General features: G+C 35.5%; 1 protein-coding gene and 1 pseudogene across 4 annotated transcripts in view; one reads left to right on the top strand and one right to left on the bottom strand.

Annotated features, from left to right (window-relative positions):
* VPS13A (vacuolar protein sorting 13 homolog A) overlaps nt 1-24,794 on the bottom strand; it is a 256,968-nt gene that overhangs the window by 223,212 nt on the left and 8,962 nt on the right. For 3 of the 4 annotated variants that reach the window (XM_025931580.2, XM_086685038.1, XM_025931583.2), the window contains exons 2-8: nt 20,309-20,352; nt 18,236-18,278; nt 15,671-15,766; nt 15,303-15,404; nt 2,819-2,928; nt 2,086-2,145; nt 93-152 (exon numbers count right to left, since the gene is read on the bottom strand). In XM_025931580.2, the coding sequence (XP_025787365.1) occupies nt 93-152; nt 2,086-2,145; nt 2,819-2,928; nt 15,303-15,404; nt 15,671-15,766; nt 18,236-18,278; nt 20,309-20,352 (515 nt within the window). Of the gene's footprint in view, nt 1-92; nt 153-2,085; nt 2,146-2,818; nt 2,929-15,302; nt 15,405-15,670; nt 15,767-18,235; nt 18,279-20,308; nt 20,353-23,812; nt 23,901-24,794 lie in introns of those variants that run through there. The other variant, XM_086685037.1, reaches the window with a different exon arrangement.
* Nucleotides 21,492-21,635, top strand: LOC112868750 (U2 spliceosomal RNA; annotated as a pseudogene).

Below are 24,794 nucleotides of genomic sequence, written 5' to 3'. Positions count from 1 at the left end.
ATATAATCAAGTTAAGCAAGTAAAAACTCACACGAATCCTTAATAAAAGTCTTTTTTATCAAGTCTATGGGTTGACAGGATATTTATTTTACCTTACGAAAGAGTTTCTCAGTTTCATCATGTAAACATGGAATCCAGAATTGATCAGTTGTCTGAAAATAAAAACAGTGAAAGTGTCACAGCACATGAAATGGCTGACAAATTGTTATCAACATGCCCTTGACCAATTTCCCATGAAAATGTCCTTGAAAACCTTCAGTGAAAGGATATTAACCACAACAAAGTCTCTGTTTTCAAAGAGCTCACTGGTGACTGAAAAAGCAAACAAGTCAACAGGCAATTACAAACAGGTAAGTGCCACCACAGAGGTTAAATACACAGTTCTCAGAATAATGTAGAAGCCTCAAACTCAGCGGGTAATGGAGAAAGTGATGACTAATACATGATATATGGATAGAAATTACTGATTTTAAGGGGCGCCTGGGTGGCTCAGTCAGTTGAGCACCCGACTTCAGCTCAGGTCATGATCTCACAGTTCGTGGGTTTGAGTCCCATGTCAGGCTCTGTGCTGACAGCTCAGAGGGATTGGGATTCTGTGTCTCCAATTCTCTCTGCGCCCCTCCCCGCCCCCCACTCCCACTCCCACTCTCTTTCAAAAATAAGTAAACATTAAAAAAAATTTGGAAATTATTGATTTTAAGGTTAGTAGGCAATATGATTCAGAGTAGGAAAACATGCAAATATACAACATGTTCAGGGAATTGAAGAAGCCCAGTATTGCCAGAGAACATAAAGCAAACAAAAGAGATGAAACCAGATGTTACCAGGGGTCAGATTAAAATAGATTAAAACTATTTTAAAACAACACTATTGACTTTATTCTAAAAGCAATGAGAAGCCACTGAGGGCAATCAAGTGTTTAGATGCTTATTCTACAAAGATGGTTTTCATTTTCTGGTAGAGAACTGAACAGATGACAACAGTGACTTTCAAACTTTAGTGTGTATCAAAATCACCTGGAGGGCTTTCTAAACCCTAGATTGCTGGGCCCCCAGCTGAGTTTCTAACTGAACAGGTCTGCACTAGGGGACCAGTTTCTAAGGTCTCCCAAAGGCGATGGTCAAAACCGCTCTGTCACAGTTACCCATGACCCACATGTTGCCATACCCAGTGTAATTCTCATCCTTATTTTTCAAACTAACAGCAGCATTTGACAGTTTATCCCACCCAACTTTAGTGAATAACTTTTAATTTGGCTTTTCTTTTTTTGCTTGTAGTAGGTCGTTTTAAGAAGAAATTGTACACAAAAACTCAATGGATATAAATAAATAAAGCATGTAATGAAATACGACAGAGCAATTAAACTGAATTGAATTACATGTAGCAACACAAGTAAATATTAACACTGTGAAGAGAAAATGAAAATTTGTAGAAAAATCATGTGAAGTATTCATGTAAACTTTTAAAAACCTACCGGTATTATACATTTCTAATTGACATATTATACCAAAGTTTAAAAATTTAGGATGTTTATCTCTGGGAGAAGGGTAAGAGTAGGAAACAAAAGGGTTTTAAACTTTATTCCTAACAGTTTATTCTTTACAAGTATTCAAAATATAAACCAAATGACAGATTCCTCAACTGTCCACAACATTGATGCAACAAGGTTTCATAATCCTCTATTTGCTCCCATACTTTAAAAATTCCTCAATTTGAAAAATCAGGAATCAAGTTTGCCACCATATTAATAATGGTGGTAAGAAAATGAGTGATTTCTTTATGTTTTTCATGATTTATTGGTTTCTGAAATAAACATTCCTTTTATTTTGTATTTATATAAGAAATGGATTTTTTAAGGAAAAAATATCAAATATATTCTGCAAATAATAGGCCTTCATCTTTTAAACTAAATTTGATTATCAAACATTTTTTGAAATGCTAAACTACCTACCCCAAATTCCAATCTACCTTATGCACTTTCTGTACCAATTCTACATAGACACCTATTTTTGATGCTAGCATACAAGAACACTAATAGCTTGATGAACTGCACAATATGGTTAAACTGCTTTTTAAACAAAGTACCTGCATGCTGAGATTTTGAAGGGAAATACCAAATGACAACGGATTGTCTCGATTTGTGATCTAAAGAGAAAAGAGCAAATTTTACTCAGATTTTTAGTGGTTAAACAAAATTACAGAAAAAGTTCGTTTTCTGGAAAACATTCTTTTTCAAATACTCAAAAACATTTTACTACTTTTTAGAACAACCTTTATTCCTGTGTTTTTCCCAATATTAATTAAAATTTTAAGTATCAACGTATTAGTGTTGCACAATAAATCTTTGTATTTTTCAATGTATAAAAAACCAGTTTATCAAAAAACTGACCTCACAATAGTACTGTGAGAAGCCAATAATTATGCATTTTAGAGACACAGGATCTATTTGAGATAAACAATCTAAATCTACCTCTACTGATTCCTAGACCAGTATAACTTCCAAGAGGCAAATATAAAGTATTCTAAAAATACGTGACTCGCCAACTACATAATGCCCAACTACCCAAGGTAACTGCAATAGAGGAAGGCATTTTCCTTCATTATCTGATTTTTGAACATTTTAGCAAAGTGTGATCAAGGCATTAAACACTGCAAACTGAAACTATGATTACAAAACAGAAAGATCAGGTCACCTTCAGATCTGTGTCCCTCCACTTCCCGGCATCCAATAGGCTGGCCACAACAGAGCAGGTGTCAACAAACCATAAAGTATATATATGAAAATATAAAAATAAGTTTCACCTATTAAAATACTTACATCATCTTCATAACGAATATGGATGTTGGAAATTTTCACTTGAAGATTTTTTATGATCTGAGTAATTAATTTTTCTGTGAAAGTGTCCGGTTTCTCCACCTGATGTTTTTCTACAATAGCAAATACTTTTTTTTTTTAACTCGAATGAAAAATATACTCTATAAATATCCATCCACATATGGAGGTAACATAAACATCACCGTGTTAAAGAAAAAAATCTGTCTTTATAAACAGAACACTAAGAGCATCCTTTCCCAAAGTCTTCCACACCAAAGACTCAAAGGCAACCAAATACAAATAGTTTCAAAATCTACTTTTTCAATGAAACTAAAGCCAACTATTTAGAACTTCCTGCCATTAAATTTTACAACTATACCTGGGTCCATAAAGACCTGGAAAACAATGAAGATTATTTGGTAAGAATTCTAATAGGCTTAAATTAGAAAAGCCAGAAACAGTAACAAGGAATTGCCCTTAAAATTAGTGATACTATTACAAATTGTCTGTGGTTTGATGTATGAAATACTTGAATATGCTTCTTCTCCTGATGAATCCAGAACAGGAAGATAGGCAATCCTTTCTTCTTTCAAGGAAGAATTAAGGAAATTCATTATTTGTTTCATTCATTTTCTAAAAAAGATATTAACTATCTCCAGTTTCAAAACACTCCAAGGGAATAGAAAAAACAAAGTATTGAAACTCCTAATTTCTTCCATTTTTAATTTATTTATTTTGAGAGAGAGATGGTGCAAGTAGGGGAAGGGCAGAGAGAGAGAGAGAGAGAAGAGAGAGAAGAGAGAAGAGAGAAGAGAGAAGAGAGAAGAGAGAAGAGAGAAGAGAGAAGAGAGAAGAGAGAAGAGAGAAGAGAGAAGAGAGAAGAGAGAAGAGAGAAGAGAGAAGAGAAGAGAATCCCAACCTAAGCAGGCTCTGTGATACCAGCTGCAGAGCCTGACATAGGGCTTGAATTCATGAACCGTGAGATCATGACCTGAGCCAGAATCAAGAGTCGGTCACTTAAACGACTGAGTCACCCACCTAGCACACTGCTAAGTTCTTTTTTAATATGCATTTGATAACCACGGGTTACTGTCCCTTTTTTCTCCATTTGAAAATGTCAATGAAAACTATCTCATTTTCTATTTGTAGTCCTGTCTCACTGTACATACAGAGTATTTGTTTTTTCCTCTCATGACCCACTACTAATTCAACTGGCCAAGGAGGACAGGCTGATGAAGATATATTTACATCAAATCCAAGTGTCAGTGAATAGCGGGTAAGTAAATATATTAAATATAAAAAGACTTTAGAATAAGTAAACAAAATAAACGCTCTTTGAAGACAGAGCATTTTAATCTTTGAATACGACACCACATCCTAATAAAATCCTTTACTCTATAAACCTATTCAGTCATTCAATTAAATGCTTAAATCTTTCTTTCCCTACCCAGTATTTCCTTCTGAATCCCTTAACCAGCACAGATTCCATAATGTCTTATTTCACCAACATTTTCAACCCTTTTATTCCTTTTTGCTCATTTTCCTCTGTCAATAAAGCTCCAACCCTGAATAAAACCAACTTTCTACTTTTTATATCAACATGCTTAACCTTGCCAGTTGAGCACCAGAGAAAAATCACAACAGGACTGAAATTACTATAAATTAAGTATCACCAACTTCATCCCAACAGCCACTTACTACATTTCTCCACTCAACTTGTTCACATGCTCTGGAACAACTAAGTCAAATTCTTTCTGATTCTCCTCAAAGGTCTAACAATCCTTCCATTGCTCTCTTTACTGTTAGATGACCTTGTCTCCAACTTTGGAAGAAACAGAAGTTCCTTTTCCGTAATCGTCACTCAATGACCCATGACATGCATGACGTAAATAAAATGATTATTTCTTTAATTTACCTAATACCTCGTTAGGATCTGATAAATTCTTTGCTTCCTAAAACACACTTTTCCCATGAAATCATAATCTCCAAATTTCTTTCTACTTATCTGATGACTCTTTTTTTTGTTATTTTTTTGGTGTTTATTTTTTTGAGAGAGAAAGAGAGAGAGAGGGAGACAGAGGATCCAAAGAAGGCTCTGCACTCACAGCAGAGAGCCCAATGTGGGGCTCGAACTCATGAATCGTTAGATCATGACCTGTGCCAAGTCAGACACTCCACTGACTGAGCGACCCAGGTGCCCCTCATCACTCTTTCTTGATTTTTTTTTTTTCTGTGTTCCTCTTTTACACCATCATTAAAGGTTACATTTCCTTAAGGCTCAGTCCTAGGACTTCTTCTCCTCTCCTCTACTGCTGCTTCAGGGAATCTCATCCACATCATACACCTCAACTATCATTTCAATGCTGGTAACTCACAATTATATGTTAGATAGAGTAAAAGTGAGATATATTCAGAGAAACTGATACACTCAATAAACTATAAATAGGTCAGTATGTTTAGAACAAAAGAATAGGGGAGAAAGGGATGGGGTCAGTAATAAGGCTGAAGAGGTAAACAGGATTCAAATCATATGAACTTTTACATATCACGCTGAAGAGTTTAAACTTCTACCTGATAACAATAAGCTATCACTAATGAATTTTAAGCATAAACGTTTCTAATTTTAGACAATGTAAAAATAAGGACTTCTGATTAAACATGGTGGATTGTTATCTATTTTTCTACTTCTCAGTAAGACCTCATTAATGCAAAAGTAAAGGGGGAAAATGGATAAATCCCCAAGGTCAAGAAAGAGTACAGGAAAAAAACAGGTAAGATATACCTTCAGTAGTCTGGAAGCTAGAATGCAGATGGCCTTAACCTACTTAGCAGAGATGAAGAAATTCTTCTAAATACCTATAATAAATGGAGAGGCCAATAATAAAGATGAGTCAAAAGCCAGAATCCTGGGAAGATTCAGGAACTGGAGTCCTCAGAGAACATAAATGGCAGGGAGAGGATGATAATACAAGGACTGGCTTAAGTCTGGTGTAATTAGTAGTTAGACTTCCAGGTATCCTCCCTCCCTTAGTCCACACAGCCATACAACTATCCTTTTCCCATCCTAGTGAGAAGCAAGAATTTCTTCTGAAGAAAATACACGCAACAGACTGCAGACTCTAAAACCATGTACTTACAGATACAGGGAGATCCATCACATTGAAACCAGACACGTTAAGAAAAACTTCTATATAATAATCACCCTACATCCACCTACTATTGCCAAGGAAATAATAAAGTTGCACCAAAAAACATATGTAATCAGAGCATATATACTATTTGGCTCAGTAGTAAACATTTATATATAGCCATAACAACATAAACAATGAATACTGATTTAACCAAACATGCAATTATACTAGAAAGACAGAAAAATGGGTCAACCTTACAGTCCATAAAAGGAAGCCTCTCTATATAAATGATGTATAAGCATAATGAATCAAGTAATAGAGATGTGATCATCTTATATAGTAGCATGGAAGTAACCACAAAAACACTTTAAAACTTAAAAGTAGGGGCTCCTGAGTGGCTCAGTCAGTTGAGCATCTGACTTCAGCTCAGGTAAGATCTCACAGTTGGTGAGTTTGAGCCCCACATCAGGAGCGCTGCTGTCAGTGCAGAGCCCACGTGGGGTGCTCTGTCCCCCCCTCTGCCCCTCCTCCACTCACACTCTCAAAAGTAAATAAAAACATCAAAAAAACCCCAAAAAACTTAAAAGCAGATCTATATGGAGCAGGCTTAGGAGCTGAGCCAGGAGACAGAATTTCTAAATTGTGGTACTAATATTACTTACTAACTTTTAAATCTATGTATATGTATTATTTTGAGAAGATGAAAATAATTTTTAAAAGGCAAAAGTCTAGGAGACTTAGTAAAGAAAGGATTGGAGAAGAGGAAAATGGCAGAGTAGAAAACACCAAGAATCTGTCTTCCTAGCTAGATAACTCAATAGGCAAAATGTGCCTAATGTAAAGATTCTGGAACTCCAGAATCTACTGAAGGCTTGCAACTTGCAACTTGCAGAGAAGGCTTGAATGTAAACTGCACTCCATTCACATCCACTTTAGCTCTTACCATAGCAGCAGCTCACCCGGGCCCCTATTCTCAGGCCTACTGCAGCCAGCCGTGCACACATTCCTGAAGCACCTTGCAACTCAACTTGCAGGAACCAAGGTGGGAAGAAAGGACCCATCCTCCAAATATTTGGAGATTTGTGCTCTAATGGCTAGTTGCTGCTCCTGATCACAGAGAAGGGTGGTTGTGGTCACTGCACCTTTTTCAACTGTTGCAAGCCCCTCCCTCTCCAGCCAAAGCGACATCCAGGGCTTTTAAAGGACTCGCAACCTTTTTTGTTTTTGTCCCCCTTCATTGTTCTCTTCTCCCCATTTGTGAGCAAAACATTACAGACTAGGACATTCAAAACCAACTCCATATGCAGGGAAAATAAGAATGTGACCATACACGTTCAGGGAAAGGCATAGGCTTGGGCTCAGCAAAGTCCTGAGAATACCTTACATTTATACCTCAGACTGATCCTTGGACTAGGGATAGCCTACAATAATGAAAAAGAAAAAAAAGCTTTAAAAAAAAAGAAAAAGAAAACAATGGGAATGGGGGTGAATCTCATTTCCACAGATATCACATTATTATATCCAAATATCTAGATTTTAAAAAGAATCACCAACGATACAAAGAAGCAGGAATATATGGCCCGTTTAGCAGACAAAAAAATAAGTTAACAAAAACTATTCCTGAAAAACATACGATGACAGACCTACTACATTTTTTTTTGTTGTTGTTTACTTATTTTGAGAGAGAGTGCAAGTGGGGAGGGGCAGAGCAAAGAAGGGTAGAGAATCCCAAGCAGGCTCTGCACCATCAGTGTGGAGCTGGACATGGGGCACTGAACTCACAAACCATGAGATCATGACCTGAGCCAAAGTCCAGAACCAACTGACCCACTCAGGTGCCCCACTAGACAGACTTTAAAACAACTGTCACACAGATGCTCAAAGATCTAAAGGAAGATGTGGAGAACATCAATAAAATAATGAATGAAACAATAGAAATAATTATAAAGAAAAAAACTAAAAAAAAAAAAAAAATTCAGAAGCAGAAAAGTACCATAACTAAAAGGAAAAATTCATCATAGAGATTCAAAGGGAGACTGCAATAGACAAACTTGAAGACAGAACAACAACAACAAATTATTAAATTTGAGGAACGGAAAGAAATAAATTGAAGTGAACAGAGCCTAACAGACACCCAGGGGACACCAAGTGGACCAACACATGCACTGTGGGAGTCCCAGATGGAAAAAAGACAGAGAAAGGGCCAGAGAGAATATCTGAAGACATACTGGCTGAGGGACTCCCATGTGGCTTAGTCAGTAGAGTGTGCAACTCTTTATCTAGGGTTGTAAATTCGAGCCCCACACTGGGTGTTTAGATGACTAAAGAATGAAAAATCTTTAAAAAAATAAAAACTAAAAAATGAGAAATACTAGCTGCAAACTGGCCACATTTAAAGAAAGACATGATTATATTCACCCAGGGAACTCAAAGAACTCCAAGGAAGAACTCAGAGACCCAAGGATACAAATTACAAACAAACGTTCAAAGACCAAAGATAAAAAGAATCTTGAAAACATCAAGAGAGAAGCTGCTCATCACATGGAAGGGATCGTTAATAATTTTATCAATAGATTTTTCATCATAAAAAAGGCAGAAAGGCAATGGACCAAATTGCTGAAAGTGCTAAGAAAAAAAAATCTTTCAACCAAGAATTCTATATCCAGCAAAAATGCCCTTTAAGAGTGAGGGAGAAATAAAGACATTCCAAGATAAATAAAAGCTGACTAAGACTGTCACCAGACCTTCCCTACACAATAAACAGAGATACTGCATGAAACAACAATGATCCCAACAAAAGATAACACATCTGCGATTATCAATTATCGTTACCATAACAGTGGTTTGTAACTCCACTTTTTGCATTCTACATGATTTGAGAGACCAATGTACTTATAAAAAAAAAAACTTCTTAGTCTAAATGCTAGTATTATGGTAACTTTGCTTTGTAACTCAGCCTGTTGTTTTCTAATTATTTAAGACACTAATCTATTCAAAATAGTTTGTTTTCGGCAACAATATATAAAGATGCAATTCTGTGACAACAGCAATTTAAAAAAGTGAGGAGGTGGGGCGCCTGGGTGGCTCAGTCGGTTGAGTGTCCGACTTCAGCTCAGGTCACGATCTCACCGTTCGTGAGTTCGAGCCCCGTGTCAGGCTCTGGGCTGATGGCTCAGAGCATGGAGCCTGCTTCCGATTCTGTGTCTCCCTCTCTCTCTGCCCCTCCCCCATTCATGCTCTGTCTCAAAAATAAATAAACATTAAAAAAAAAAATTTAAAAAAAAAGTGAGGAGGGAGATGTGAAAGAGTACAGTTTCTGTATGTTACTGAGGTTAAGCTAGTATAATTTAAAGTGTTCTAACTTAAGGATGTCAAAAATGTAATTCTCAGGGTATCCGTAGAGAAAATACCTATAGAATATGCACGAGATGAATGAAATAAGAATTTAAATTTTTTTTTTTTAACATTTATTTTTGAGACAGAGAGAGAGCACGAACGGGGGAGGGTCAGAGAGAGGGAGACACAGAATCCAAAACAGGCTCCAGGCTCTGAGCTGTCAGCACAGAGCCCGACGCGGGGCTCGAACTCACGGGCTGTGAGATCATGACCTGAGCCGAAGCCGGCCGCTTAACCGACTGAGCCACCCAGGCGCCCCGAAATAAAAATTTAAACATTTCATTATACAAAGTCAACCAAACTCAGAGAGTAACGCAGTAAATGAGTGACAAATAAGGCACACAGAAAACAAATGGCAAAAGGACAGAAGTACGTCTGTAAGTTATCAGTAATTATTCTAAAAGTATATGGATCTGGGGTGCCTGGGTGGCCCAGTCAGTTAAGCATCCGACTCTTGGTTTCAGTTCAAGTCCTGACCTCATGGGTTTGTGAGTTTGAGCCCCGCATCGGGCTTTGCAATGGCAGCTCAGGACATGCTTGGGATTCTTGCTCTCCCTCTCTCTGTCTCTCCGCCCCTCCCCTGCTCATGTACATGCTTTCTCTCTCAAAGATAAACCATTAAAATATATATATATATAATATACCAATATTAGTTCATATTTATATTTGTACATATACACACATATACGTACATATGTATGCATATATATGGATATGGATTAAACAGTCTACTCAAAAGACACAAACTGAATGGTTAAAACACAAGACCCACTGTTCTCTGGTACATCTAAGACATTTTCCATGACAGAACGCATATTAGGACACAAATTAAGTCTAACTAGATTTAAAAATATAGGTATCATGCAAAGTACCATCTTTGACCATATCAGAATAATGTTAGAAATAAAACACAGAAGTCGGGGTTCCTCAGAGAGCTCAGCAGTGGCTCTCTGCTGTGAGTGCAGAGCCTGCTTCGGATCCCTCTCTCTGCTTCTCCCTAACTCACGTGCTCTTGCTCAAAAATTAGCAAACGTTTAAAAAAATAAGAAAATGGAAGGAAAATTTAAAAACTCATGTATTTGTGGAAATTAAACAAAACGCTGTTAAACCACCAATGGATCACAGAACAAGTCATAAGGGAAATTAGAAAACACTTAGATATATGAAAACAAAAACACAGCATACCAAAATTTATGGGACACAGCAAAAAAGTATTAAAATGGAAATTTATAGCTGTAAGAAAAAAACAAAAAGACCTCAGAAGAACCTAACTTTAGAACTTAAACAAGATGAAAATAATGGACAAACTATATCCACAGCTAACAGAAGGAAAGAAAAAATAAAGATTCAAGCAGAGATAAACTGAAGAATAGAAGACCAACTTGAAAAAAAAAATCAAATGAAACCAAAAGTTGGGTTTTTTGAAAAGGTCAACAAAATTGAAAAATAGCTAAATGGACCAAGATAAAAAGAGTAAGGCTCAAATTACCAAAATTACAAATGAGAGTAGGTGTATTACTAAAGATTTTACAGAAACAAGGATTATACACATTATGTGAATAACTGTTATCCTAACGAACTGGATTAACCAAATGAAATGGACAGATTCCTAGAACCACAATACGTACCAAGACAAAATTACAGAGATAGAAAACTTGAATAGATATATGTATTACATCTACCCATATATATAAAACACATATATAATATATATGTATATATAAAATATATATATACACACACATATAAAACTAGTAAAAAGATTGAATCAGTGATCAAAACTCCCCTAACAAAAGCCGTGGAACTGATTGCTTCTTTGGTGAATTCTACCAAACACTTAAAACATCAATCCTCTTCAAACTTTTCAAAAACAAATTAAAGGGAATACTTCCAAACTCAATGTATGAGGTATTAATCTGCTACCAAAACCATACAACGATACTACAAGAAAACTACAGATCAATAGTCCTAATAAATACTGATGCAAATAATGAAATGCCAACAAACAAAATTCAACAGCACATTAAAAAAATTCAAGAGGCGCCTGGGTGGCTCAGTCGGTTAAGCTTCCATCTTCGGCTAGGGCGTGATCTCACTGTCTGTGAGTTCAAGCCCCACGTGGGGCTCTGTGCTGACAGCTCAGTGCCTGGAACCTGCTTCAGATTCTGTGTCTCCCTCTCCCACTCACTCTCTCTCTCTCCAAGAAAAAAAAAAAAATGAATAAACATTAAAAAAAAAGTGTTATAAAAAATTATATAGCATGACTCAATAGAATTTATTGCTGGAATGGAAAGATGGGTAGATATATAAGTCAACTTACCAAATAAATTTGCTAAAAATTACCAAATAAATCAAACATTTACCAAATAAAAAAATATATATGATCATCTCAATTGATGAAGAAAAACCATTTAACAAAACTCAACATCCTTTTTTAATAACAACAATCAAAAAACTAGGACTAGAAGGAAACTACCTAACATAATAAAATTCATATACAAAAAGCCCACAGCAAACACCATACTTAATGGAAAGGCTGAAAGCTTTTCCTTGAAAATCAGAAAGATGGCAAAAATGTCCAGTTTTGTCACTTTTATTCAACATACTACTAGAAGGTCTAGCCAGAGTAATCAGGCAAGAAACAAAAGTCACCCAAATCAAAAAATGAAGTAAAATCTCTGTTCACAGATAATATGATCTTATATGAAGAAAACTCTAAATACCTCACAAAACAACTATTGAAACTAATTAACTCAGCAAAGTAGCAGGGTACAAAGTCAACACACACACACACAAAAAATCAATTGCATAACTCTAATCCCTAACAATGAAGAATCTTTGCAGGAAATTACAGAAACAATTCCTTTTACAATAGCATCAGAAAGAATAACTTAGGGATTAACATAACCAAGGAGGTGAAAGACTTGTACACTTTTAAAAAGATATTTTAAAAGACATAAATGGAAACATACCCAAGTTCATGGATTGGGAACCACTGTTAGCATGTCAATGCCGCCCAAAGCAATCTACAGATTCAAAGCAATCCCAATTATACTTTTCGCAGAAACAGAAAAATGCATCCTTAAATTCATAAGGAAACTCAAGGGACTCCCACACAGGAAAACCAGTCTTGAAAAGGAAGAACAAAAGGTGAAAGACTTATACTTCCAGATTTCAAAATTTACAACACAACTACAATAATCAAAACAGTGTGGTACTGCCATAAAGACAGACAGACGAATAAAACAGAATACAGCACTCAGAATAAACCCTTGCATACACAGTCAAATGATTTTTGATAAGGGACCAAGACTACTCAATCAGGAATGGACAATAGTTTTAATAAACAACGTTGGTAAAACGGGATATGAAGAGAATGAACAAGAGAATGAAGTCAGACCTTGCTTATTGAAGAACATATAAAAAAACTAATTCAAAATGGATTTAAGACCTAAAACTATAAAACTCTTAGAGGAAAACACAGGACAAAAGCTGCATGACACTGGATTTGGTGATGATTTTGCGATGATTTCTTGCATATCACACCAAGGCACAAGCAACAAAAGATGACCAAATGGGCTTCGTGGGAATTTAAACATTTTTTGCATTAAGACACTATCAACAGAATGGTTACACAAAGAATGGGAGAAAATTTGCAAATCGTGTATTTAGTGAAAGATTAACATGGAGAATATATAAAGAACTCGTAGCACCAAATAACCACCAAAGACAACCCAACTAAAAGATGGGCAGAAGACTCAAATAGACATTTCTCCAAAGAAGATATACAAATGGCCAATAAGCACATGAAAAGACACTAAAATACTAATCTTCAGGGAAATGCAAATCAAAACTACATGAGATACCACTTCATCCCCATTAGGATGCTACCATGAAGAAAAGATAAAACAAGCGTTGACAAGGATGTGAAGGAATCAAAACCTTTGGGCATTGTTGGTGAAAATGCAGAATGGTACAAGTCCCTGTTGAAAACAGTATGGTGATTCCTCAAAAAGTCAAAAATACAGTACAATTACCTATGATCCAGCAACTGCACTTGTGTGTATATACCCGAAAGAATTGAAAACAAGGTCTCAAAGGAATACTTGTGCTCCCATGTTCAGAGCAGCTTTATTCACGACAGCTAAAGCACAGAAACGACCCAAGTGTCCGTAGATGGGTGAATGGGCAAGGCAAGTGTGGTATATACAAAAAATGGAATACTATTTAGCCTTAAAAGGGAAATTGTGACCGGGCTACAACATGGACAGATCTTGAAGACATGATGCTAAGTGAAATAAGCCAGTTAGAAAAAGACACGTTGTATAATTCCACTTACATGAAGTACTCAGAGTAGCCAAAATTTCAGAGACAAGAAAGTACAGTTGTGGTCGCCAGGGGTTCTAACTGAGGGGGGTGGAATGGGTGGATTGTTGTTTAAGGGCTTATAAAGTTTCAATTTTACAAGAAGAAAAGAGATATGAAATGGATGGTAGTAAGAGTTGTACAACATTCTAAATGTATTTAATACCAGCGAACTGTACACTTAAAAATGGTTAAGATGGTAAACCTTGTCACATGTGTGCTATAATAAAAAAAATATTTGAATAAAAAAAGACTGGGGATAGAGATAAACAACTACACAGGGTATGAAAATATAATTATAAGAAGTGTCGCCAGAATTTGCATTAAATCTCCTTTAACGTTTTTACCTCTCTGTCAAAAGGTAAAATGTTTACTAGTGGGTTTTATTTTTTATCAAAAAAATTAATTAATAAATAACTAAATAAATGCAAGGCAAGGATAGTGGTGTAAGTATACATACATTTTTAAGATGCTTGGCTATTAAACAAAAGAGGAACAGAAGACAAATGATAACCAGGTTATGAAGATCATTTTGTGTTTGAAGATAAGACCAGGTACAATGTATTTATAGGCTAAGGAGAAAGTTTTACTAGACAGAACAGAATACAAAAAATACAAAAGTCACCACCACACAAGTGGAAAGGAATTCAATTTCTGCAACACAGCTCTTCCACTGAGAAAAGAAAGGTTTGAAATAATGAACTATTTGGTTTAGGCTGAATAGGAAAGGATATGAAGCCAGAGGGTAACCAAAAAGATTTGGGAAAACATAATTATATCAAACAACTAAGTATCTCCAAAAGATTAAGAACTGATATAAGGGGAATTAAAAAAAAAAAAAAAAAAAAGCTAGAAAACTAGGGTGCCTGGGTGGCTTAGTCAGTTAAGCATCTGACTTCAGCTCAGGTCATGATCTTGCAGTTCATGAGTTCAAGCCCTGCATCAGGTTCTGTGCTGACAGCACACAGACTGTTTTGGGTCCTCTGTCTTTCCCCCTCTTTGATTCTCTCTCCCCCTCTCTGACTCTCTTTCTCAAAAATAAACATTTTACAAAATAAAAATTTGTGGGCACCTGGCTGGCTTAGTCAGTTAAGCACTGGACTTTGGTTGAGGTCATGATCTCACAGTTTTTGAGTTCGAGCCCCACGTTGGGCTCTGTGCTGACAGCTCAGAGCCCAGAACCTGCTTCAGATTCTGTGTTTCCCTCTTGCTCTGTCCTTTTCCCGCTCTCTCCCTCTGTCTCTCTCTCTCAAAAATAAGTAAACATTAAAAAAAAGTTTTAATAACAATTTTAAAAATTAAAAAGCTACAAAACTAAGAAAATATACTTGATGAAATTAATTATTATAGCTAAAAACTAACCTTACCCTTATAAGCTATGTGTATTATTTGTCAAACAGTAAGTTTCTATAAGTAAAAATTTTATAATCATCATAAAAATAGACAAACCACATTAAAATTCCCCATGTAATAAGATTATCTCATATTTGTTAAATAATTTCAATGCCTCCAGAGAAAAATAATATTCCCATGTGATAAATATTTAGGTCTTCTCTCCTTTTCTTATTACCATTCCTATTTACTGTTTCCTTTACCTTGATCAGCTACTTTTTGTTTTGCTTCTTCTATTCGCTTCAGTTCATATTGCTTTGCCTCCAAGAGTTGTTTTTCTTCTTTTACAGGATCGTATTTTATTTCTACAGGAAGCACAGAAAAGAATATTTAATTATCTTAAGTTTAAGTATACTCATTCCAAAACATACCCTTGAAAAATAATCACTAATACAAAGTCTGCAAAAGTCTAGAGTAAAAACCAATTTAATTTGAATTCCCAAATGCTAATTCAAACATAAAAATATCTCAAAATATTTACCAAAAGTATTTTGAATATCATTGAGATATAAAGATTTTTCCATCCACAAATAAAAGTGCTTGAAATTATAATGTTTAAATTTTGACTTACGAGAAGAAGGTACTATGAGTAAATAAATGTCTTCCAGGACAGCTTCAACTGGTTGAGTATACAGGTTTTTCCATGGAATTGTAAGATTAAGATTACCTACGTGAATTTTTTTTAAAAAGGACAAAAAATATTATTCATTCAACCTGCATTTGCTGCCAGTCTGTTTTCTGTCAGGCATTAGAAGAGATGGCAAAACAACAAGCTGAGTCACTTCACAGAAAGCTATTTTACAACCCAAAACAACACGCCTTTGTTGTGATCATCTGAAATTATGTGTATTAGTACTGTTGGAAAATCTAAATGCTATTCTAAAAATTTACAAGTTTCTATTTATGGCAATCTGCATCAAACATAACAATACTCTTCTGCCATTAAGCAACAATCCTTGATTATCAGAACTCTGATTTCCCCAATTCTTACTCCAAATCACTGTAAGTATTCATAGTACACTGTCCAAAGGTAGATTATAAAATTGAAGATGTATTTTTCGTATATATAGATGATATATATACAATACGTACGATTATCACCCTAAGTGTATGTGTGCACAGATTTCTATGATAATCGAAGACTGTGAACAAGATTAGAAAATTATTCAAACTATTCAAACATTCAAAATGTTTTACTATAATCCAATAGCAAAATATCCTTAAAGCATTAGGGATATTAAACTAAAAAATATGATGTAAGGTATTCATTATACTGATTCTAGTCTTGTGTATTTAAAAAGTTTCCCTAATTGTTTTAAAATACTTTAAATATTTTAGAAAGCAGGAGTCTATTGATTTAGAAATAGTTGCCATGACTGGGAAGGGAAAAATTAATAACACGATGGCTGCATTAACTGGTAACTGGAGAAGGGGAAAAAAATCTACATAGATTTATCTCATTACATAAGGCCAAAATTCCAGGTTTAAAAAAAAAAAACAAAAACCCAAACTAGGACACCTGGGTGGCTCAGTCAGTTAAGGATCTGACTCTTGATTTCAGCTCAGGTCATGATCTCTCACAGATTTTGAGCTGGAGTCCCCCCTCCAGCTCCACAATGACCTCGTGGAGGCTACTCATGATTCCCTCTCTCCCTGTCTCTCTGCTCCTCCCGCTTGCTCACTCTCTCTCTCAAAAAATAAACTTTAAACATAAATGAATAAATAAAATGAAACATTTAAAAAAAACCCAAACTGAGAAAAAGATTTCATATTACAACATCAATCCAGAGAAAAAGAAATAAGCTGATTTCTAAAACAGGGATGACTTCCTAAGTTTTAAATCAGAGAAGACTGGGTCACCCGGGTAACTAAGCCGGTTGAGTGTCCCACTTCAGCTTAGGTCATGATCTCACAGTTCCTGAGTTCAAGCCCCACAGCGGGCTTGGTGCGGTCAGTGCAGAGCCCGCTACAGATCCTCTGTCCCCCTCTCTGTCTGCCCTTCTCCCACTCACATTCTCTCAAAACTGAATAAACATTAAAAAAAAAAAAATCACAGGAGACAGTGACCATTTCAAATTTGTGTACCATCCAAAATATAACCAGAATGAAATAAACCCATTAGAAAAAATAATTCCGACAAATCTGATACAATTTATAAATGTATCAGACTGCTCACACACATGTATCACATACATTAATAATCCAAAAAAGTAAATAAAAGAACAGAGAACAGTGACAAAATAGCATTAATAATCAAAGAAATAGACACAAAGTTAATAATGTAGCACTTTCACCATTAAATCTTAAAAAAAAACCTTTTCCTCTCATTACCAGAAATTCTCATTTCTAAAAGTACAGATTTCTAGAAAATTTGTAATACACAAAAATATAAAACAAAGACAATTCCAAAAATCTTCCACATAAATACAACTGTTTTCAAAATATCCATATATTTATATTTACTATATATGTAATTCCACATGCTAAATGCAGCAAACTCTGAAGGATCAATAAGATTAACGACACCCAGTAATAGCAAGGGGAAAATACGTTCCTTTAAAACTGATTATAATGCCGTACACTCATTTGGAAATGGGTACTTCCTTCACTCAACAAATTGTGCCCCTACTATATGCCAGGTATCGTACCAAGTGGTGAGAATAAACACTAAGAAACTTATTGTCTAGTAGAAAAAAAAATAATAATAATATTAGAGAATGACAGCTGTTAGGACACAGGTATGCAAACAACCTCAGAAACTAAGTTTCTGACTCATTCCGAGTCACATTGCCTGGATGATCCAGACCCTACTCCTTACACCAGACATCCATGATTGGAAGACAGCAATAACTAGTCAGAAACCTAAGAAACAGAGACTGTTATGCTATTGAATTTAACACACTGGCTCTCAACTCATTTTTAACACCTAGTAAATGTATAATTTCATAGTTTTTAAACAAGGGATACATGGACCACACAGTATCTTTAAGTTACACTACTAAGCTCCACCCAGATGAAAACACATGATTTTCAATTAGTGCTCAGAAACATTAACAATATCACATTAAAGAGATACGAAGCATATCATTCTTACTGCAAGTCCAGCAAGGACATTCAAATAATAAGCACAGCTTACCTATATGACCAACTTTAACTTTAAATGGTACATCCAGTTGACTCTACAAAACATATGTATACATATAAAATATTAGTATATATACAGGCCAACAAAACAGAAGACTATTTTTTTCTTCCCACAATTACTTAAAGGGATTCAGTTAACTTGCACCTTCTCTTTACCATCAACACTTATTTAAATTTGTAAATATTTAATTGTCATATTACTCTCAACTCCTTAACATTCAGGGAGACTGATCATTTTTAAATAAATAGGGACAAAGTTCTGCAGTAATAGAGAAGACCTAAGTTACCCTTACCAAAATCATACTGCTTTTATATTGTCTGAGGGGAAAATTAAGTGGGAAATTTTATCATCAGTTTGTCCTTACAGGGAGGTTAAAACTCCACTTTGCAAAAAACCTCAAAAGAATTTCTCCCCATCCAATGGGGAAAAGGACAACCTTTTCAATAAGTGGTGCTGAGAACACTGGACATCCACACCAAAGACTGAAGTTAAGCCCTTACCTCATAACCATATATAAAAATTAATTCAAAATGGACATAAGACCTAAACACAAGAACTAGAACTACAAAACCCTTAGAAGAAAACATGTGGTAAAATCTTCTTGACATTAGATTTGGCAATGATTTCTTGAACAGCACACCAAAGACACAAACAACGAAAGAAAAAAAAAGAGATGGATTAAATTTCACCAAGATTAAAAACTTCAGTGCATCAAAGGACACTATCAACAGAGGCATAAGGCAACACAAAGAATGGGGGTCAATTTTGCAAATCATGTATCTGATAAGGGAAAATATCAAGAATACATAAAGAAATGCAATTCAAACAAGCAAACAAAAACTTTAAAAAATCAGCAACTATTTTCAACAGACATATCCAAAGAACATATACAAATGGCCAATAAGCACATGAAAAAATGCTCAGCCTCACTAGTCATGAGGGAAATGCTAAGAGAAACCAAAATGAGATTCCACTTTATGTCTATTAGGAGGGATATAATCAGAAAACCAAAAACAGTGCCTAGCTGGCTCAGCTGGTAGAGCATGTGACTCTGATCTTGGGGTCGGGAGCTCCAGCCCCACCTCGGGGAGTAGACTGTACTGAAGATAAAATGAAAAAAAAGAAAGATTTAAAAAGATAAGTAAATGTTAGCAAGGATGTGCAGAAAGTGGACACTATATGCATTGGTAGTAGGAATATAAAATGGTTCAACTAGTATGGAAAATGGAGTGGCAGTTCTTAAAAACATTAAACATAAAATTACCATAAAATCCAGCAATTCCACTGGTAGGCATTTACCCACAGGGATTGAAAACAGGGAACTGAACAGACATGTGTATGCCAGTGTTACAGCAGCATTATTCACAAGAGCCAAAAGGCAGAAACAACTCAAGTGTCTATCAAGGTATCAATGGATAAACAAAACGTGGCATAAAGATACACTGTAATATTACTCAGCCACAAAATGAAATGTTGTCCTGATAAAAACAACAGACAAACCTTAGAGGAATTAGCTAAGTGAAATGTGTCAAACACGGTATGACAAACATGGCAGGATTTCACTCACGAGATACAACAAGCAAATTCATAGAAGCAGAAAGTAGATTAAAGGTTAGCAAGGTCTACAAAGAGGAGGAATAGGGCATTACTTCTTAATTGTTATAGGATTCCCTTTGACCCAATGAAAAAGTTACAGAAAAAAAGATAGGGCTTAATGATTGTATAGCATCATGAATGTAATTAATACCACTGAATTCTATAGTAAAAAAAAAAAAAAAAAATCGTTACCATGGTATTAAAACTTGAAGACAACTGGAAAGATAAATTAACCATTTAAAATAAAATCATATAGAAAGAAAAAAATTGGAAGCATTTTTAAATGGGGAAAATTATACTCTGTGCTTTTAAAGGAGATTAAAAGTCTACTTTGTAAAATACACATTTTGCAAAAATTCTTTTTTAAAAATTTTCACAAGCTTGAATAATTTAAAATGACGAAGTACATCAAAAAGTCTATATACAGTTAAATGCAGACATTACAAATTTTTTATACTCGAAACCTACCAGAGCATTTTCTTTAATTTCAAGATTCTTCAAGGCCACAGCTCCTAAAAAACATTTAAGGAGTAAAATTAAAATATTAAAGTATTTTTCATTTTAAAAAGACATACTTTGGGGGGTTCCTAGATGGCTCAGTTAAGCATCCGACTCTTGGTTTCAGCTCAGGTCATGATTTCACAGTTCCTGAGTCCGAGCCCCTCCATCAGGCTCTGCGCTGACAGTGTGGAGCCCACTTGGAATTCTCTGTCTCCCTCTCTCTCTCTCTCTCTCTCTCTCTGCACCTCCCCTGCTTGTGTGCACTCTCTCGAAATAAATTATTTTTAAACATTAAAAAATTAAAAAAATAAAAGGCATACTCAGGGCACTCAGGTGGCTCAGTCAGTTGAACATCCAACTGCCATTCAGATCATAATCTCACAGTTAGTGAGTTCAAGCCCCACATCAGGCTCACTGCTGTCAGCTCAGAGCCCACTTTGGATCCTCCGTCCCCGGCTCTCTGTGCCTCCCCCACTCATGCTCTTTCCTCTCAAAAATGAATAAACATTTAAAAGTAAATAAATAGGCATACTTCATTCTTTAAATTCCTAAAAACAGGGGTGCCTGGGTGGCTCAGTCGGTTAAGTGTCTGACTTCGCCTCAGGTCATGATCTCACGGTTTGTGAGTTTGAGCCCCACATTGGGCTCTGTGCTGACAGCTCAGAGCCTGGACCCTGCTTCGCATTCTGTGTCTCCCTGTCTCTCTGTCCCTCCCCCACTCATGCTCTCTCTCTCAAAAATAAATAAACGTTAAAAAAAATTTTAATTCCTAAAAACATACAATCTTCCAAAAGTAAATCAGAAGTAAATAGAAAATTTGGACAAAGTGATTACTAGTAAGGAAATTGAATCAGTAATCACATTAACTCCCACAAAGCAAAAGTCTATGGCTTATGGCTTCAAAGGTGAATTCTACCAAACATCTAAAGAGTTAATACCTATTCTTCTCCAACTATTCCAAAAATTTGAAAAGAAAGGAAAACTTCCAAATTCATTCTACCAGGCCAGCAATACCCTGATACCAAAAACAAAGACACTACAAAAAAAGAAAACCACAAGCCAATATTACTGATGAACACAGATACAGAAATCCTCAACAAAATATCAGCAAACTAAATCCAATGATACATTTAAAAAAACCACTGACCCCATCGCTTCTCGGCCTTTTGGCTAAGATCAAGTGTAGTATCTGTTCTTATCAGTTTAAAAAATCACTGACCACAATTGAGCACAAGTTATTCCACTGATGCAAGAGTGGTTTAATATTTACAAATCAATCAGTGTGGTACCTCACATTAACAAAAGAGATAAAAGCCCAAGGATCACCTCAGTAAATGTAGAAAAAACGTTTTGACAAAATCCAATATCCATCAACAATGAAAGATTTAGAGGGAACATACCTCAACATAATAACGGCCATATAGCAAAAACCTACACGCTAACTAACATCATACTCACTAGTGAAAAACTAAGAGCTTATCCTCTAAAACCAGGAACAAAACAAGGATCTCCACTCTTTTATTCAACATAGTACTGGAAGTCTTACTACTTAAGACAAGAAAAAGAAATAAAAGTCATTCACATTAGCAAGGAAGAAGCAAAACTTTCACTACTTGCAGAGGACATGATACTGTATATAGAAAACCCTAAAGACTGAGGCGCCTGGGTGGCTCAGTCGGTTGAGCATCCGACTTCAGCTCAGGTCATGATCTCACAGTCCGTGAGTTCAAGCCCCATGTTGGACTCTGTGCTGACAGCTCGGAGCCTGAAGCCTGCTTCAGATTCTGTGTCTCCCTCTCTCTGACCCTCCCCAACCTGTGCTCTGTCTCAAAAATAAATACAAACATTAAAAAAAATTTTAAAAAAAAGAAAACCCTAAAGACTAACAACAACAACAAAAAACTGTTAGAACAGGTAAGTGAATTCAGTAAAGTTGCAGGATACAAAATTAATACGCAGAAATCTGCATTTCTATACAGTATACAGTAATAATGAAGTAGCAGAAAGAGAAATTAACAATTCCATTTACAATCACCAAAAATAATAAAGTACATAAGAATACACCCAACCAAAAGGATAAAAGACCGATACTCTGAAAACTATAAAACCCTAATGAAAGAAAGAAAACACCAACAAATGGGAAAATAGCCCATGCTCATGGATTGGAAGACTATCATTAAAATCTCACTACAAAAAGCAATCTATAGGTTCAACACAATCCCTATAAAATTACTAAGAGCAGTTTTCAAAGAACTAAAACAAATAATCCTAACATTTGTATGGAACCAGAAAAAAGCCTAAATAGCCAAAGCAATCTTGAGAAAGAACAAAGCTGGGGGTATCACTATACCAGATTTCAAGATATACTATGAAGTCGTAGTAATCACAACAGCATGGTACTGATACAAAAATATACACATAGATCAATGGAACAGAATAGAGAGCCCAGAAATAAACCCACACTTACATGGTCAATTAATCTATGACAAAACAGTCAGGAATATACAATGGAGAGAAGACAACCTCTTCAACAGATAGTACTAGGAAAACTGGACAGCTACTGTAAAACAATGAAACTGGACCACTTTATTGCAGCATAAAAATAACTCAAAAGTAGATTAAAGACCTAAATGTGCAACCTGAAACCATAAAACTCCTGAAGAAACCACAGACTGTATTTTCTTTGACATAGCCACAGAAACATTTTTCTAGATCTGTGTCCTAAGGCAAGGAAAACAAAAGCAAAAATAAATATCGGGACCACACCAAAATAAAAAGCTTTTACACAGCAAAGGAAACCATCGACAAAACAAAAACGCAACCTACTGAAAAGATATTTTCAAAGGATATATCCAATAAAGGGTTAATATCACTTTGGATAATATCCAAAGTTTGGTTAATATCCAAACTTTATGAAGAACTTCTACAACCCAACAGCAAAAACACTAATACTAATCTGATTTAAAATGGCAAAAGACCTGAAGAGACATTTTTTTCCAAAGAAGACATAGAGATGACCAACAGACACATGAAAAGATGCTCATCACTCATCATCAGAGAAATGCAAATCAAAACCACAATGAGATATCACCTCCCACCTGTCAGAAAGGCTAGAATCAAAAAGACAATAACAAGTGATGATGAGAATGTGAAGGAAAAGGAACCCTCATACACTGTAGGTAGGAATGTAAATTGGTGCAGCTGCTATGGAAAACAATATGGAGGTTCCTCAAAAAAATTTAAAAAAGAGATACTATATGATCCAGTAATTCCACTAGTATTTACCCAAAAACAAAAACACGAATTCAAAAAAAAAATATGCAGCTCTATGTTTACTGCAGCATTATTTACAATAGCTAACATATGGAAGCAACCAAGCATCCATCAGATAAATGCATACACACACCCACACACCTACACCCACACATACACACGAATATTACTCAGCCATAATAAAGAATGAGACCTTGCCATTTGCAACAATACGGATGGAGCTACAGGGTATTATGCTAAGTGAAACAAGTGAGAGAAAGACAAATACCATGATGTCACTTACACATGGAATCTAAAAAACAAACCAATGAAACAAAAAAAACCAAGACTCTTAAATACAGAGAACAAATTGATGGCTGCTTGCGGAGAGGTAAGTCGGGGGGCAGGATGGGCAAAATAGGTGAAGGTGATTAAGTACAAACTTCCAGTTACAAAATAAGTAAGTCACAGAGATGAAAAGTATAACAAAGGGAATATAGTCAATAATGTTGCAAAAATGTTGTTTGATGACAGATGGTGGCTATGCTTAGGGTGAACACTGAGTAATGTACCGGACTGTTGAATCAATATACTGTACATCTGAAATTAAAATATCATTAAGATGATTTTATGTTGTATTTTACCACATTATTTTTAAGTGGTGGAGATGCAAAAGAAATAGTTTCTCAGGCAAACAAAAACTGATGGCATTTTTTTGGCAGACCTCCCTTGCAAGAAATGTTAAAAGTTTTCACAGAGAAGGAAAATATAGGTCACAAACTCAGATCTGTAAAAGCATGAGAAAAGGAATAAAGGTAAAATTAAGCCTTTTATTTTCCTTAATGGAAAACTGTTCAAAATAATAATAGCAACAGTGCACTGGGTAGGTACAGCCTTATGGATAAGTGAAATGAATGGCAAAAGCAAATGAGTACAATAATCTTATAAGGTGCCTCCACTAGCTTTGAAGCAATATAGCTTTATTTGAATAGCTTTATTTGATTGGACTTTGATTAGTTTCATTTTTTGTCTGTTTGTTAATATTGATTTAAGAGAGAGGGAAAGAATCTCAAGCAGTCTCCATGCTATAAGCTTGGGGACAGATGCAGGGCTCAAAATCACGAACCACAAGATCATGATCTGAGCCAAAATCAAGAGTTGGATGTTTAACTGACTGAGCCACCCAGGTGCTCCAGACTTA

Source organism: Puma concolor, chromosome D4 (genome assembly GCF_028749965.1).
Source record: "Puma concolor isolate L17-30 chromosome D4, mPumCon1.1.hap2, whole genome shotgun sequence".
Lineage (NCBI taxonomy): Eukaryota > Metazoa > Chordata > Mammalia > Carnivora > Felidae > Puma > Puma concolor.
This window is presented reverse-complemented; position numbering and strand designations above follow the sequence as displayed.